General features: G+C 40.7%; 1 protein-coding gene across 2 annotated transcripts in view; it reads right to left on the bottom strand.

Annotated features, from left to right (window-relative positions):
• Positions 1-2,845: 2,845 nt before the first annotated feature.
• The window catches only part of ankrd12 (ankyrin repeat domain 12), a 43,551-nt gene continuing 31,077 nt past the window's right edge, over positions 2,846-15,319 (bottom strand). Inside the window, exons 2-13 of one of the 2 annotated variants that reach the window (XM_053486926.1) lie at positions 14,972-15,085; positions 12,447-12,597; positions 11,685-11,756; positions 10,906-11,052; positions 10,490-10,693; positions 10,238-10,380; positions 9,942-10,089; positions 4,738-9,374; positions 4,548-4,646; positions 4,183-4,326; positions 3,471-3,566; positions 2,846-3,090 (exon numbers count right to left, since the gene is read on the bottom strand). In XM_053486926.1, the coding sequence (XP_053342901.1) occupies positions 2,905-3,090; positions 3,471-3,566; positions 4,183-4,326; positions 4,548-4,646; positions 4,738-9,374; positions 9,942-10,089; positions 10,238-10,380; positions 10,490-10,693; positions 10,906-11,052; positions 11,685-11,756; positions 12,447-12,597; positions 14,972-15,031 (6,087 nt within the window). In that variant the 5' untranslated portion in view covers positions 15,032-15,085 and the 3' untranslated portion in view covers positions 2,846-2,904. The remainder of the gene's footprint in view (positions 3,091-3,470; positions 3,567-4,182; positions 4,327-4,547; positions 4,647-4,737; positions 9,375-9,941; positions 10,090-10,237; positions 10,381-10,489; positions 10,694-10,905; positions 11,053-11,684; positions 11,757-12,446; positions 12,598-14,971; positions 15,086-15,319) is intronic. The other variant, XM_053486928.1, reaches the window with a different exon arrangement.

Raw genomic sequence — 15,319 nt, 5'->3', positions numbered from 1 at the left:
TCCACCTAAACTGACAGGCCGGGCAAGTAGAGCATAAATCAGAGAAGAAGAAGAAAGCCCATGTTAAAAGAAATGGATGTGGAAGCGTCATGTTGCCGGGATGCTTTTTTTCAGCATGGACAAGAAAGCCAAAGACAGGGCAACCTTAGAAGCAAACCTGTTAGAATCTGCAAAGGACTTGAGACTGGGGCGGAGGTTCACCGTCCAGCAGGACAGCGATCCTAAACATACAGCCAGAGCTTCGGTGGAATGGTTTAAATCAAAGCATATCCAAGTAGTAGAATGTCCCAGTCAAAGTGTAGACCTAAATCCAACTGAGAATCTGTGGCATAATAATAATAATAACACTGTTACTTTCAACATTTTTACATGGACATAAATTGAAATCAAATTGGTGTCTGAATGGATCAACAATCATTTTAAATAAATAAATGTATGGTTAATTATATACTTGTACCTAGGACCTACTTTATTTTTTACTGTGTAAGGTGTAAGGGAAATTCTTTCCTTTATGGGATGCCAGTCCATTTGCAAGGCATCATGAAGACACGAACACCGATCGGCCCACAACACAAATCATTCTGCGCAGTATTGTTTAGGTTTCCTGTTGTTCCAGGGGTGCAGGGTGTATCGGACATACACTAAATAGTATACAGTGTGTTTCCCCCTTTTGCGTTAAACAGAAATGACAAATAAGCAGCGCAATAATTCATGTCATTGAATTACACACAAACGGCACACACAGGAGCGACTGCAGGCACACTGCAAAACCGCAACTAAATAAAGTGTCCAGAAACCCACAGTTGAGATTTTGGTAAGTTTAATATATTATCAGAAGTACAATAGATCTCACTAAACATTTCAGTATGAGAACACTACTCGTATTAAAACGAACGGAATATTAGAACATGTTTCATAAAAAAAGGTATTTGTGCCAAAATGACTGATTATAACAAGCATAGGCGTTTTACGTAAACACAGTGAAGGCCAATGTTTAGAAACGTGTGGAGTGTGGACAGAAACATGCCTTTTAAGCTACAGCCAAACCCACAACCCACTCACTTAATTACTGCATATGTTTCCATTTACTTATGAGAACATGCATTCCCAAGAACTACTGGTTTTTGTAGAATACGGCGAGAAGAAAGTGACACAGGAATGTGAGCAATACACTGTCAGCTGGGCATTGAATCAGGAGCACACACTTGTTTGATTGGCCTTAAGCTGTAACACACCAGATTGTTTTTCACCCTAATTACCCTAATCTCGTACAATTTTTTCGCCCAAGCTCAAAGTAGTTATATAAGCTAAATAAACTAAAAAAAAAAAGGGTTTTCCAACTATCCATTCAAAGAATTGCTTAAACGACTATGATTAAAAAAATATGCCTGGAATGCAGCTTGTATGATGATGTGTAACAGCCGAAGGTGATGTTCTCCTCGATAAGAGACTCGATAAAAAGAAAAAACACAACATTTATTGTTCACAACCAATAAAATTTATTCAGGTATATATTACAATTATGTACAATATCCTGTAACAAGTAAATATTAAAATAGACATATTTTTAGAACCATCGTTCAAAAGGCGTGTTGTAAAAAATAGGTTTTGTTTCGTTGTGATCTCACATTAAAACTGTAAAAGTAAATTTCCTTTTCTAACGAGAAGACACATCTATCCTGTTTTCGCTTAATGTGTGCAAGACACAACGGGCAACACAGATAAAGTGAGTGTTACTAAGGGACGACAAAGGCGGGGAAAAAAAAAAGGCAGGACCACTTACATAAACCTCACCACAACACAGCTTTCAGAAAAAGAAGTACAAACCTGCAACGCATGCACAGCATAGAAATCACAAGTCAAAAAACACTTGCTGTGATGAATCTAGGAGGAAACATGTAGTAGAAGAAACGTAACGAACGTAACGAACGAAATTCCAAAACACATGCTTAAAGTTTTTAAGCCAACATCAACAACAGAGAGGACGCGCAATATAAAACCAACTTTGGTCCATTAAACGTTTGACAAAAAGTTTACAATCAAAATATCTATTAACTTCCTTTCTGTTATTTTCTCTTTTTACAAGTTAAAAATAATAATAATTACATGGCTATTTACAAATGCACAATCAGTATGTATAAAATAAGTTAAAAAAGAATGAAGAGCACAATCTATACATCATGAACACTCACTTTTTTGAAACGAGTTGGAACGAGACCTCTCTTCTCTCAGAGGAAAGGTAAAGTGTTTGCTTTGTTTGTCTTTTTTTTTTCAACTTTTCCCTCTCACCTCTCTCATGTTCTCATGCTGACCATTCAAGGCAGACACTGCCCTCTGCTGGCAGGATCTCCAACATGCAGCGTCTGCCTGCGCTTCTACTGTTCTGAACCAGAAACTTTAAGTGCATTTCAGTTTGGACCTAAAGCCAGCATGTGCAAAAAGCTATGTTTTGCACTGGATTCTTATGACAGAAGTGCATTTGGAGCAGGTAAGTGTATTTAAAGAGCTGATACAGAGAAAAGTAATTGGGCCCTATGGGACGCAGTGCAGTGCTGAGCCTTGGACCCATTACTGAAATGTAGCGTGTGTGTTTAGTCTTTTGCCAGACACTTTACTCAGGATGACTTCGAGATGACTTTCTAATCCACAGAGAAAGAGGACTGTTATTTACTTCTGTCTCACTGTTATATATATATATATATATATATATATATATATATATATATATTTTTTTTTTTTTTCCCCTCTCTGGAGTATCTGATCACTTGGTGCAAGACTGTGCAACACACATATACACACTGCTGCTTGCCCAATACAAGTGCTTTGTGTTTCTCTGCTTTTCTCAAAGTCCTGGAGAGATGAGCCTTGTCAGTTCTTCTCCATCCGAGCACTGGCTCACTGTTGTTATATCGGGGTGAGGTCAAAGTCATCGTTGACCTCAACAAGGGGGATGTGAAACTCTGGGATTTCGAAGATGCTGGTTGATTTGTAAGTGGCAGGCTCCAGCTCCTGTAGCTTCAGCTGCCACTCCAATCGCTGAACGGCGTTAAGAGCTGCTGCCTCGTGCTGCTGCCTCATCAGGAGACATGTCTGTGACAGGCAAAGCAGAAGAAACGCACCATCAGGACACAAATGTCTTATAACCCAAATATAACAGCATTACATTTTGCTTTAACAATAGTTGCCACTCCGACTACCCCAAAAATGATCAATTATTTTTAACTCAAACTGTGTATGTTCGAAATTAAGGATTTAAAATGATGTCATTCCTCTTTAATCTTACAAGTGGTACACTCTAAACTATTTACACAGCAAAGCATCCTGGTTGGTTTGTTTAGAAAAACTGAGAAAAGATATATTACATTGAAACGAGATATTTACAAAATTGCAATACGGACAGGGTAAGGATCTGCATCTAGGTATTGTGATAATATGGTATCGAGTAATCCCTGGTGATGTGTTTAGTTTACCTTCAACTTGTCAAATTTGTCATCCACATCCTGAAGCCAAGACATGAACTGTCTTGCATTAAACCGATCTCTAACTGAGGTTTTCCCGTCATCTCCCTTTCATCCATGAAACATGAGAAACACATAAGAATAAAACAAAATTAATAAATTAGTACTACATTATTACCCTCCTGACTAGTTTATTGCTTGTAATGTTTTTAAATTAATTCATCCATTATTTATACCACTTATCCTGTGTCTAGGGTCACAGGGTGTCTGAAGCCTATCACAGGGAACTCAGGTAGCGCACACACATACACATACTTTCAATATGGACAATTTGGAAACACCAATCAACCTACACTGCATGTCTTTGGACTGTGGGAGAAAACCCAGCCAGCATGTAGAGAACATGCACACAGAATGTTGAAGAGACTCGAACCCCAAACCTGGAGGTGCAATGTTACAGTACTAACCACTATGTCACCATCGGGGAATATACAATTTAGAAATACAGAGTTACGAAAGTAGCATCATGCAGCATTTCAGTCACTGAGATGAGATATTTTTTTCTGTTCAGACATGACTTTTTATTTTAGTAGTTATTTTAGTTAACATAAAAATACACTTCCATACAAGGACACATGTACATGAAGTATCAAAAGCACACAGGTCACGAAAAGGACACCAGAAGCACCTGCAATTAAAAAAATTATAAAGTCACAGTACATACCTGTACATCCTGGGGCATGTTGTATACTTCTGCGTCCAATAAGACTGTGCAAGCACTAAAGGGAAGCGTCTGATTGGCTAATGTTCTGGCAGCACGATAATGAACGCGCAGGACTTCTTGCTCATTGGACACAATCAACTTCTCCTGTGAGGAGGGAAAAAAAACATTTATCTGTCAAAAGCCTGGAAAACCACTGTAAGCATAGGGCATAGCAATAGGGCACATAACCGAATACTACCTCCTCCAACATTATTCCAATTGTAAAGAATTTACTAATTCCCAAAAACTACACTTAAATTTGAGGTGCTACAACCCTGGAACTTCTACTGTTACTGATGCGAAGCTGCTTTCCAATAGTCACTTACCCTTTCAATGCTGTGCTGCAAGCGCAGCTTCATGCGCACAACCTCCTGCTGTTTGAACATCTCTTTTAGTGGTTCAGGTAATGATGGTGGTGGTGTTATCTAATGATAATAAATAGGTTAATGAGTTAATACTGACAATAGAAAAATAGTTACAATACAAATATAAAATGCAAAAAAAACAAAAACTCACAGTTGGAATACAGAGCTTGCTCAGAGGATTCCCATCGAGCAAGTAGGACCCGTTGAATGTAACATACTCATCATAATACTGCGGCGCTTGAGGAATGACACTACACAGTACTTTCCTCTTCTCCTCAATCTTTTTGCGGATGTGCAGGAACTCGTAATAAGGATTGGCCCTTTCTGTCTGGTAGGGCTCAATTTCCTCAAGCTTTAGGGAGTCCACGATGGCTGCCAAAGACTGCTGGGTCTTCTCCTTAATCTGCTGCGCTGAAAGGCTGGCTTGGGTTGAAGGTGTAGCTCTGGGCATCTTTCGTTTTCTGGGATGCGTGACCTGGATGTCGACCTCGTCATCCAGAGGTTTCATTTTTGACCTGGCTCCGGCTGGGTCACTGTCTCGATCTGCTACTGACAAAGGAGAAGAGCTTCCAGATGTAATTTCTGATTGGGAATCAAGCTGAACCCCAGTGCAGCATAGATTCTGGTCGCCATCTGATGGGGTACTTGGCTTTATAGGTTTCTCTTCAGCAGTAAGCTGGTCCGTCATCTCCACATCAACATCCGATTTAGTGTCTGAGAAGGTCTGGGTTTGACTCGTGTCCTTTGTAGGCACAGCTTTCTCTGCTTGTGTCTCAGCAACCACCTGGCTGTTGTCTGGCTCGTCACCCGATACGTCCATTGGCTCTTCAGATGACTGTTCGGGACTAGCACAGTAAGGGACGTTTGAAACTGAAGGGACGGGCAAACAATGTTCATTTTTCTCCAGCTGTGTTAAATCAGCTGTTTCTGCAGTCTCAGTTGAAAGACTTGACTTACAGTCATCGTGTGAAACCTTTTCTGTGACCTGCTGAGAATCTCTGATCGCGCTGGGTATACATGGCAGCGTCTTAGTCGACTCTTCTGAACTATTCCTACAAGAGCTAACGGGTGAAGCTTGGCTAGGTGTCCAATCCATTTTGCTCCCGCAAGAAACGCTTTCCATGCTTCTGTCCTCAATAATGTTTTCAGGTCCCGTTGATAGACTTCTGGCTTTCTGCTCTGGTCTCAAATCAACATCTGTCTTTGTCGAGTGATCACTACTGGGTTCTGACCCAAGATCCCATTTTAGGTTAACTGAATGCGGAGGCGTTTTCGTGAGGAAGCCTTGCTCTGGTTGTGAGGATGCACCCGAGGCAAACTGCGACACCGGCGCTGACAAGGAATTTTTGTTTAAGCCATCTGTCATTTCCGTGTCAGAGCTGTCAAGTTGATTTTGTTCACTTTGCTCTGATAACGTTTCAGTGTTTAACTTGTTGATCTCTACTGTAGTTGGCAACAAGCTGCTGGCTTGTGAAAGGCTAGTTTGGTTGCCGGTGGAATCTTTAAGTGAAGTATCTCGAGAGTTTGACAGACATGTAGACTGATTACTTAAAGTGCCACCTGCATCCTCAGCACCTACAGGATGTTCAACTTCAGCTGCAGCACAAGGGTGATGCATGGAGAACGAGCTGTGACTACTAGGGGTTTCCTGTGTGACTGCTCCACTGGTTTCAGTCTGTTGTATTTTAACAGGCTCCTCATTGGTGGAGTATGCTACATCACCGAGTTTTTGAGGTTCTTCACTTAATCTGTCTGCTTCACATGGACCTGCTTTAGCATCCTCATCCATGGCAGCTCTTAAATAAGGGGATGCAAGTCTGCTTGGCAGTGGTGTTCGACTGCCCGAAGCTATTTCAGGAAGACTGGTAGTATCTTTGTCATTGACAACTGGTGATCTGGAGGACTGAACTATAAGGGAAGACTGGAGGAATGGTGGCTGGGAGTCAGACGCTTCCAAATTGACGTCCGAGTCATACTCAGTGGGCCTGGGTGTTAGCATGCTAGCCTGGCAGGAATCCTCTGAACTGGCTACTGAAACCATGGACACTGATCTTGACATGAGACCAGATCGTTCACTGTCAGGTCTTGGAGATCGACTAAGGCTGTTTTCCATCACTGGACCAGACTTTCCGGAACATGAAAGACTCTTTGCGTCGAGTGAAAGCGTCCTTCCACTGGTTGCATCTTTTAGGATCTTATCCCGACTGGAAGCTTCTGGGACTTCTGAGCTCTTGGAGCGCAACAGTTCTTTGTTTGTACACGGTTCACTGGAAGTAGATATCTTTGATTTTTCTTTGCTTTTCTGTTTTTCTCCCGGTCGCTGTTTCAGCCTTTCCCTCTCTTTTTGCTTGATCTTTTCCAAGTGTTTCTTGTGCCACTGTTCAATCTCCTGGTCCTTCAGGCTAAGCATTCGTTCAAAGCTGGTCTGCATGAGGTCATCATTAACCAATCTTTTCTCTTTAGGACGGGTTTCCTTTTGTGCAGATGAGGCTTTGGATTTGGACCGGTCAGACTCAGACTCAACAGGTCTGACTTTATTGGGCTTGCTATCCCTATTCTGCTGTGACCTTTCTTTATCCTTGTCCTTTTCCTTGTGCCGCTCTCGATCCCGGTCCCGATGCCTTTCCAAATCTCGATCCCTTTCTCGTCTGTCCCGATCTTTCTCGGGGGTTTTCATAACGTCTTCCCTTAATTTTGTGGTTACTGTTTTATTGCTCTCAGATGTGTACCCCTTTTTCTCTTCCAAAAGAAATCTGAGATTAGAACTCGAAGAGGAGAGATTGGCTTCTTTTGATTTTTCTTTTTTCTTCTTGTCTGAGTCCTTGTCTTTTTCTCTTTCCTTTTCTTTATTTCGATCTATTTTGCTATGATCACTGTTCTTCTCTGGAGCCTTTCCTTTTTTTTCAGAACTCATTTTGTCTTTTTCCCGGTGATCACTTGAGGAATGTTCTTTCTCTTGCCTCTCCTTCTCACTTTTTCTCTCAAGCTTGTCCTTATTCTTTTTGTTTTCCTCATGCTTTTTAGCAACAGGCACAAGTTTAAGTTTTTCACTTTCCCTGTGGCTCTTTTCACCGGACAAATTAAATGTGGTTGTTAATCTGTCCCGCTCTTTCCATCGCTCAGTAGAGTTGTGAAGGTCAGATTTATCTAATGCGTGTTCAAGTTTTGTTTTCTTTTCTTTTTCTGCCTGCTTTTTCTCACATTTTTCAGATTCTCTGTCCTTTGTGGGTAGCCGTTTTTCATTTTTTTCTCGGCAGCTCTTTTCTGTAGTCTCCAGCTGATTGTGATCAACCAAGTTTCCAGTAAGAGGCTTGTCTTCCACCTCCTCTTTTACACAAGGACTTGGAAGGGAGTCTTCAGACTTTCGTAACACGTTAAGACCTTCTGACCGGTCATCATTTTCAGCCCCTTTCCAATCCTTTCCTCCTCTTTCATCCTTATATGCCACATCTTTCTTCTCTTTTTTAATGAGCTTGTCTTTCTCTCGCTCGTCTTTTAGTTTTCTGTCCTTGGTGCTGTTGCAGATCGAATGTTTGTCTTTTAATGTTGCCTTTTCTTCTTTTATTGGTGAGGAGTCGATAGACTTCTGAGGAGAACAACTGCGGGGTGTCTCGCATTTCCCTTTAAACTCTTCGTTCTCATCGCTTTTGAAGAAATTCTCTTTCCAAAATTCTCGATCAAACTCCAAGTTCCTATGGCCATCTTTCCGTAGCTCCTTCTGCCGATGCCGATTCCTTTCAGACTCGTAGTCTTTCCTGTACTTGTCCTTCTCCTTGTGTTTTAGCTTATGCTTCTTGACAACCTTACTATCTTTGTCAGCCTTCCTGAAGGCCCCTTCAGAACCATCCAAACTGTTACTTAAACTGGCATCTTTAAAAGGACTGGAGCTTCTGTCATCTCCATCCAAGCTATGTTCCTTATAGTGATGTTTGCTCTTGTCCTTGTGCTTACAGCTCTTACTGCTGGAACCTTCAGTGTAATCAGAATCTGTGTAGTGGTTGTACTTGACACCATCCATAGGGCAGGATCCATCTCCGATGGAAACAAAAGTCTTAGCATTTTCCTGTTTTAATGGGGTCATCTGCTTGTCAGTTTGGCTGTAAGTTAGCTTTGGGGAAAAGTGAAAGAGGTGCACTGACGAATCGTCCTTTGGGCTGAAGGACATTTTGAAAGAGTCTTCCTCTCGAACACTTTTATCTGAGTTGTCAGACACCGTTGCTGTAGAAAACAAAAGAGACTTGCTGTTTTCCTTTCCATCCTCTTGAACCTCTTGATTTTCCTTGTTTTTGCTTTGACTCTTGTTCTTCTTCTTGTTTGCTTTGCCCTTTTCAGCTGGTGTTAGGCTTAGGCTTTCTCTTTTTGTCCTGCTCTCTGTTTTATGAGTATCGTTGCAGAGTGACCTGGTCGGTGAACACTTTTGTTCTGCCTCTGTGTCGTCGTCTGAACTGTCTGAACTGCAGTAAAGGACCCGAGATGATTTTGACTTTTTTAATTTGCAGGACGACACTGTCTGATCGCTCTTGTTGGACTGTTTGGGTGTGTAATGGTTTTGGTCCTTTTCCTCCTTCTCTTTTTGACGTGCTTCCCGTCTCAGGATGTGTCGGTCATTTAGGGCCTTGCTCAGGTCTTCCTCCTCTTCCTCATCCTTGAACTCGTACTCATCCATACCAGAAACTGAAGACGTGGCCTTTGCTGTGGTCGATTTGCCATCAGAGTCCTTCTCAGTGTCTGAGTACTCCATGTTCTCATCTACGCTGGAAGGGTTCACTGATGGAGGGTCCTCAGAGTCTATAATACACAGGACAATCAATCATTCAATCAATCAATCCAATAATCAAATATTCAATTTGTTTCAACTAAGGTGAAAGTAAAAACATCAATGAAGTGATTAGGCATAAGCATGCAACAGCAAAACGTACAGACAATGAACAAACTCACGATGAGCCAAAGATGTGGATACTTGACCATCACTGGTGCGTTGTGAATGTCCCATTACAGATGGAGTCCCCAATGCAATTATAATAACCTCTAGTCTTCTGCTAAGGCTTTCCACTAGATTAAACTTTTCTTAAAGCTGTCCATTGAGTTTAAGATCAGGGCTGTGCGCAGGATACTTGAGTTCTTCCAACCATGGCAGACCAGGTCTTTGTGCACAGGGGCACTTTCATGCTGGAACAGGATTAAACTCTGTAGTTCCAGTGAAGGAAATTTTTTACTGCTACAGCCTACATAGACATTCTGTACAGTTGTGTGCTTCCAACTTTATCTCTGGAAGAACATATGACTGTGATGGTCAGGTGTCACGCCTTTGCTCATGTAGTGTAGATGTAGGGAAGTTAATGTCCCGGTCCGTACCTGAAGAGCTGTCATCTGGGTCAGACAATGGGATCTCCCCTTTTAGAAGCTGCTCGACCTCCTGAGAATCTGCAACGTCCACTGGCCGCTCTCCTCTCTTATTAGCCTGGAAGGCATTTCCTCCATGCTGCAATAGTAACTTCACGATCTGCAAAGAACAAAGAACAAAAAAAAAACAAAAAACAAAAACAAAAACAATACTGGTTAAGATTTAAGTAACTTGATCATCCATCACAACCCCTTTGTATTTCATAAACATCATTTGTAAGTCAAGAGAGCAATGCAATGAAACATACATCTTTGTGTCCACTGCTGGAGGCATCATGAAGAGGGGTATCATCGTCCAGCCCCTGTGTGTTCACTTCTGCTCCTGCACCAATTAGCACCTTTGCTACATCATAGTAACCAAGGTTGCAAGCTTCGTGTAGAGGTGTCCAACCTTTAAAAACATATAGTGTCGACCATATATACTTATTTAAAAAAAGAATAAATAAAAACAACGAATAATGCAGGCCCGCATAAAAATGATCATCGTTTAAAAACATTACCTGCAAAATCTTTCATGTTTACATCCGCCCCGAGTCCTATGAGCTCCTTGACTTGTTTGACATCGCCTCTGATTGCAGCCATGTGCAGCGGTGTTTCTCCACGCTCGTTCCTCTTGTTCACCTTGTCTTTCTGACGTGAAGTGGAGCTATTGGGTGTCTTTTTCTGCACTGCTGGAGCTTGGGAGGGGTGGCTCGGCGTGGTGTCTGCGTCGGAGGAAATGAGATATTAAAAAAAAGCTTAAACTTCACTCTTGGTTAGAATACAAGGAAACGAATGTGAGTCGAATGTGAAGAAATCATGTCAAAGATTAATCGCAATATATAACAGGATACGTTTTTGCACATCCTGAAAGATCCTTGTTTAACTAAATTCCACATATCAAATAATACAGTTCATGTCAGGCAGCTGCAATTACCTGGACTGTTGTCTCTTGCTGTCATCTGCATCAGCAGGGCCATCTGCTTGCGTTCAGACAGCGGGTAACCAAACAAAATATTCACAGGGGTGGACTTCTTACCACCGGACTCCTTTTTCACCCTCTTTTTATCAGGACCGTCTTTATCTGCATAAAAAACATCACCAAAAGCATATTTAAATTCCAGGAATAATGCATTTAAAAAGGTTTATAGTTTATAGTGTGGCAAACTGCAAAATAAATCAGATAAGAACATTGTTGTAAGCTTGTCTAGATTCATGCATTATTCATTGAAATCGGTCACCTCCAATTTGTGCGCACGATTTTAAGAGGCATGCGTGTCGAATGGATATAGCAGACGTTTATGCCTGGAAACAGCCGACTATCATCACGGTTAAGAAGTGGAAGAAACAAAATCTAAAATAAAAGGATTCTGTATATTCAGCAACAAAAGGAGATAATGCAATCACTGCGTTACAGAAACCACCCAGTTATGGAAAAAGAGTTAGATTACAGAAAGTTCATGCGGAAGGTGTTAGTGACAGCGGGTTCTCAGACAGAATTTTTATATCATTAAACCCAAATTATAGCATGGCAAAAGTTATATACAATATGTCAGGCAGAGAGTGTGCTGGGATTTATTTAAGGCTGACGCACATCAATATGGTGCCCATGCTTGCTGAGTTAAGCAGTCTGTAAAACGGCTCGGGTTTCTCCGCCGATCATTTTGCTGCCTTTGAGCGGCACAGCAGAGCGGCGGATTTAGCTGAGGCAGTTACCTGCGTATATCCTGCAGGGAGGAAGTAATCTCTCTCCCCACATATCGCTCGACTGGCCGGGGTCAGAGTCATCTACAGTGCAGAAGCAGAGAAGCGGGGAGGAGGGTGGGGGAGAAGGAGGAGGGGTGGAAAGGGGGAGGAGGGGGGGAACGGGAGAGGAGAGCATTGCGTTACACTCACTCGCTCGCTCCCTCCTTTCGCTCAGATGATAAGCAGAAAATACAATGTGCTTCGCTATGGCATACAAGGGCTCTGCCACTGAAAGCCAAAACAACCACCTCATTGTGACTAAACGGGCCAAATCCACCCCCTTCCCAAAGGGTTAAGTTGTGTCTACTTTTCCTACATAATAGTAAAAAGGATTCACTTCCTATTAGGATAAGAAGCATGCGTTCTTCAACATTTTAACTAAAAATGTCTTAAAACACCTAGTAACTATAAGCTGGCATAAATAGAAAGGGCACATTATCTTCTTTGCTTCCTTTTTAGGTAGAAAAACTACATTCCCACATTATTACAGAATATACAATTCCCAGTCCGAGCAGCTATTTCTAGTTTCTCTCCCAGTCACACGTATGAATAATATTTCCCTGTCTTCCGCATTTGAAGACACTGGTTTAACTGTTATATAACTCCAGGGAAAAAAAATAAAAAAAGAACAGCGCTACAGTGTGTACATTCAACCATTTCCAAGACTAACCACAAGAGGCAGCGTAGAGGCACATGACTGCTACTGGAATTTTCTACCAGAATGAAACTGACCTGTGTCTGAGTCCCGTTCCTCGTTACGGGGCAGGCTGACACTGAAGGAGAGCTTGCGTTTCATGGAAGACTTCGGCTTCCCCTCCTTCCCCATGATCTCGCTCCGATCCAGCTTCGGAGTTTTGGTAAATGGGGAGATTTTATCTTTACTCTGCAAAGGAAAAAAAAAATAAATAAACAAACAGTGATTAGATTTTTTTCAATAAACCATAGCGATGTGGAACATCACCTCTTATTTATTAAATAAAATTTTAACCCGGAATTGTAAACTACAAATATATACATACTCTACAGCAAGTCCTATTAAACTGAAGCACTAAGCAACATTTCTCAATCCTACAATAAGAGATCAGAGCACTTCATGTGTATGGCCTCTGGAGCGTACCAAACAACTGCAACCAAATGCTTGTATTATTGTAACAAAGTTTCATTTTCACCATTCATCTTTTTTTAATGCCTGAGAATAATACGCATCAGTTACAAAAAAAAAATGACCAGAGTGGGCGCTGCAGAGGAGGGAGTTGGATGGATATGGTTTAACACGAGATGCATAAATTTTCCTTTAAATTATATACTATTTAAATACTGTACATTTTAAAGCCTCAGGCTTCAGGTGTTCACTCACTCTCATATCTACATATTGTGCAAATACGCATCAAAGCTGTGGCAAACTGCTTTTTATTTTTGCACTAATTACTATTTAACACTGTTGTCTGTTTTTTTTTTACTTCATTTACTTCACTTAATTTTTTTGATTAAATTATATTATTTATTACCTCCTAGTATGACATAAAATTTGATTACACTGCCTACTGTTATGATCATGAGGCACGCCTGTGATGTTCTTCTGTCCAGAAAGTCTTTACTTGAACAGGTTTCCTCAAATTCCCATCATGTGCATTTTGATTTTGAGGTGGTATCCATCCCCGAGAATGCGCACTCTCATGTCAGTCCACAAGGTTTTTCTCTTGACGGCAAACTGGACACTTTGAGGGAATTGTAGAATTCGTCTGCGCTTGTTATTGTTCCTCGTAGAATAACGGGTAGACTTTGACGAAAGTCTCCTGTGGGCAGGACAACAGCTCCTTCCATTATTTTTTCAGCATCTCTAAGATCATGTGATGTTTGACGAATCCCATGTTTTACCTTACACTTGCTTGATGCCTTTGAGACGATCTTCACCTGAAAAACTCTTGTCCCAAAAGTCTTTAACCTGATTAATCAGGGTTCCTTTAATTCCCATCATGTGCATTTTGATGATCTAGTGGTAATCAAATGAAGATGTATTATTACCTCAAAGTATGGCAAAAATTGTTGATGATGACGCCACCTACTGTTACTTTTAGTGAGGAACCTGTGACGGAACGCCTGTGATGAAACGCCTGTGCAAACACCGCAAAAACAGAATTTCTGTTTTATATACGTATTATAATATAAAATAATCTTGTTAATCCTGTTATAATATAATTGTCTATTATTTTATTTTTTATTGATTTTGTTAATAACTTTTTTTATTAATTGCTGTTTTGAGTTTTTTTATTTTTATGTTTAATCTAAAGTGTCCTTGGGTGCTTATTAATAATATTTGCTATTATTTTATTATTATTATTATTGCCACTTTTTTCATCACTACAACTGAACACCAGTGGTTGTACTGAAATTTTCAAACAAAATTCATTCCATTTATTTCCTTTATATAATTTTTTTATTTTCACTGTTAGGATTTTACATACGACTTTGTCATTCACCTTATGTTATTCTGGTAGTTTAGCAGCACTGGTGATCTCCCACATGTGTATCTTGTCTCTTGCCTCCTGACCACGAATATGCTCTACAAGCCTTTACGATAGTTTCTGTTCTCATTGCTACAATTACAACTATAATTGCCCTATAATTACAATCATAATTACAATTAGAAGGAACAAAACACAAGGAGGCATGCTGTTTATATTACCACACCACAGTTGACTGTTTTCCAATAACAGCATTTTCTCAAGAATTTTTATTTCTCTTTCTCTGTCAGATCTTTTTTCTCCCTCCTAAAGTTAATAGGACAGATGCAGCCTGTCATGTTACAGAGGAACTGCGAAACCCTCAGTCAGTCACTCCCATGTTGGAAGAATTAAAAGGAAGAGCATGTACTGTTCCACTGAGACAGAAGACTCTTTCTAAAAATGCTAAATAAACCTCTTTGATTAATTAAATGATGCATTAACATAAACCTTGCGCCAGGAACTACAGTCAGACCTACTGCTGCAGAAAACTAATCAACACCATCTGATCAGACCTAAACTACTATCAAGATTCAAAGAACTTTATTAATCCCAGAGAGAAATTGCTTAACACTGATCAGCACAGTGGTATAAAGTCACTCTTAACAAACACATGATTTCTAAAAAAAAAAAACTTAGATCTGTAGAAGAAAAAACAACAACATGAGAACCAATAAACAGTAAACAGCAAATCCCTGAATATTTATACTACTGCACGAACTTATGGTATATTGAAAGGTATGCTTGTGTCACCTTCTTCCCAGTCGTCTTTTCCACCATGGCTCCATCTCTGTCGGTCCCCGGCTTGGCCATGGTGCAGCTTCTGACTAGCTGTGGCAGCTACGGCTTACCGGGTTCATCATTGGCCTGCAGGTAAAGTCAAAGCCTTAGATTAGACTCAGCAAATACTTTCTGCATCAGATCAGATTGCCTGTTATGCTTTCTGTTCAGACACACTTCAATAATGGCATACTTAATATGCTATAACCCCTACGGGTTATGTGTTCGTAGTAACTCAAATTAAGAACCTGAAAAGATGAATCAAAGACCTGATTTGGATACGATGGAATGAGTAATACTGTGAAGTAAGGAATCTTATCT

This window comes from Clarias gariepinus, chromosome 25 (genome assembly GCF_024256425.1).
Source record: "Clarias gariepinus isolate MV-2021 ecotype Netherlands chromosome 25, CGAR_prim_01v2, whole genome shotgun sequence".
Lineage (NCBI taxonomy): Eukaryota > Metazoa > Chordata > Actinopteri > Siluriformes > Clariidae > Clarias > Clarias gariepinus.
The sequence above is the reverse complement of the archived record's forward strand: the minus strand, read 5'-3'. Positions and strand labels throughout refer to the sequence as shown.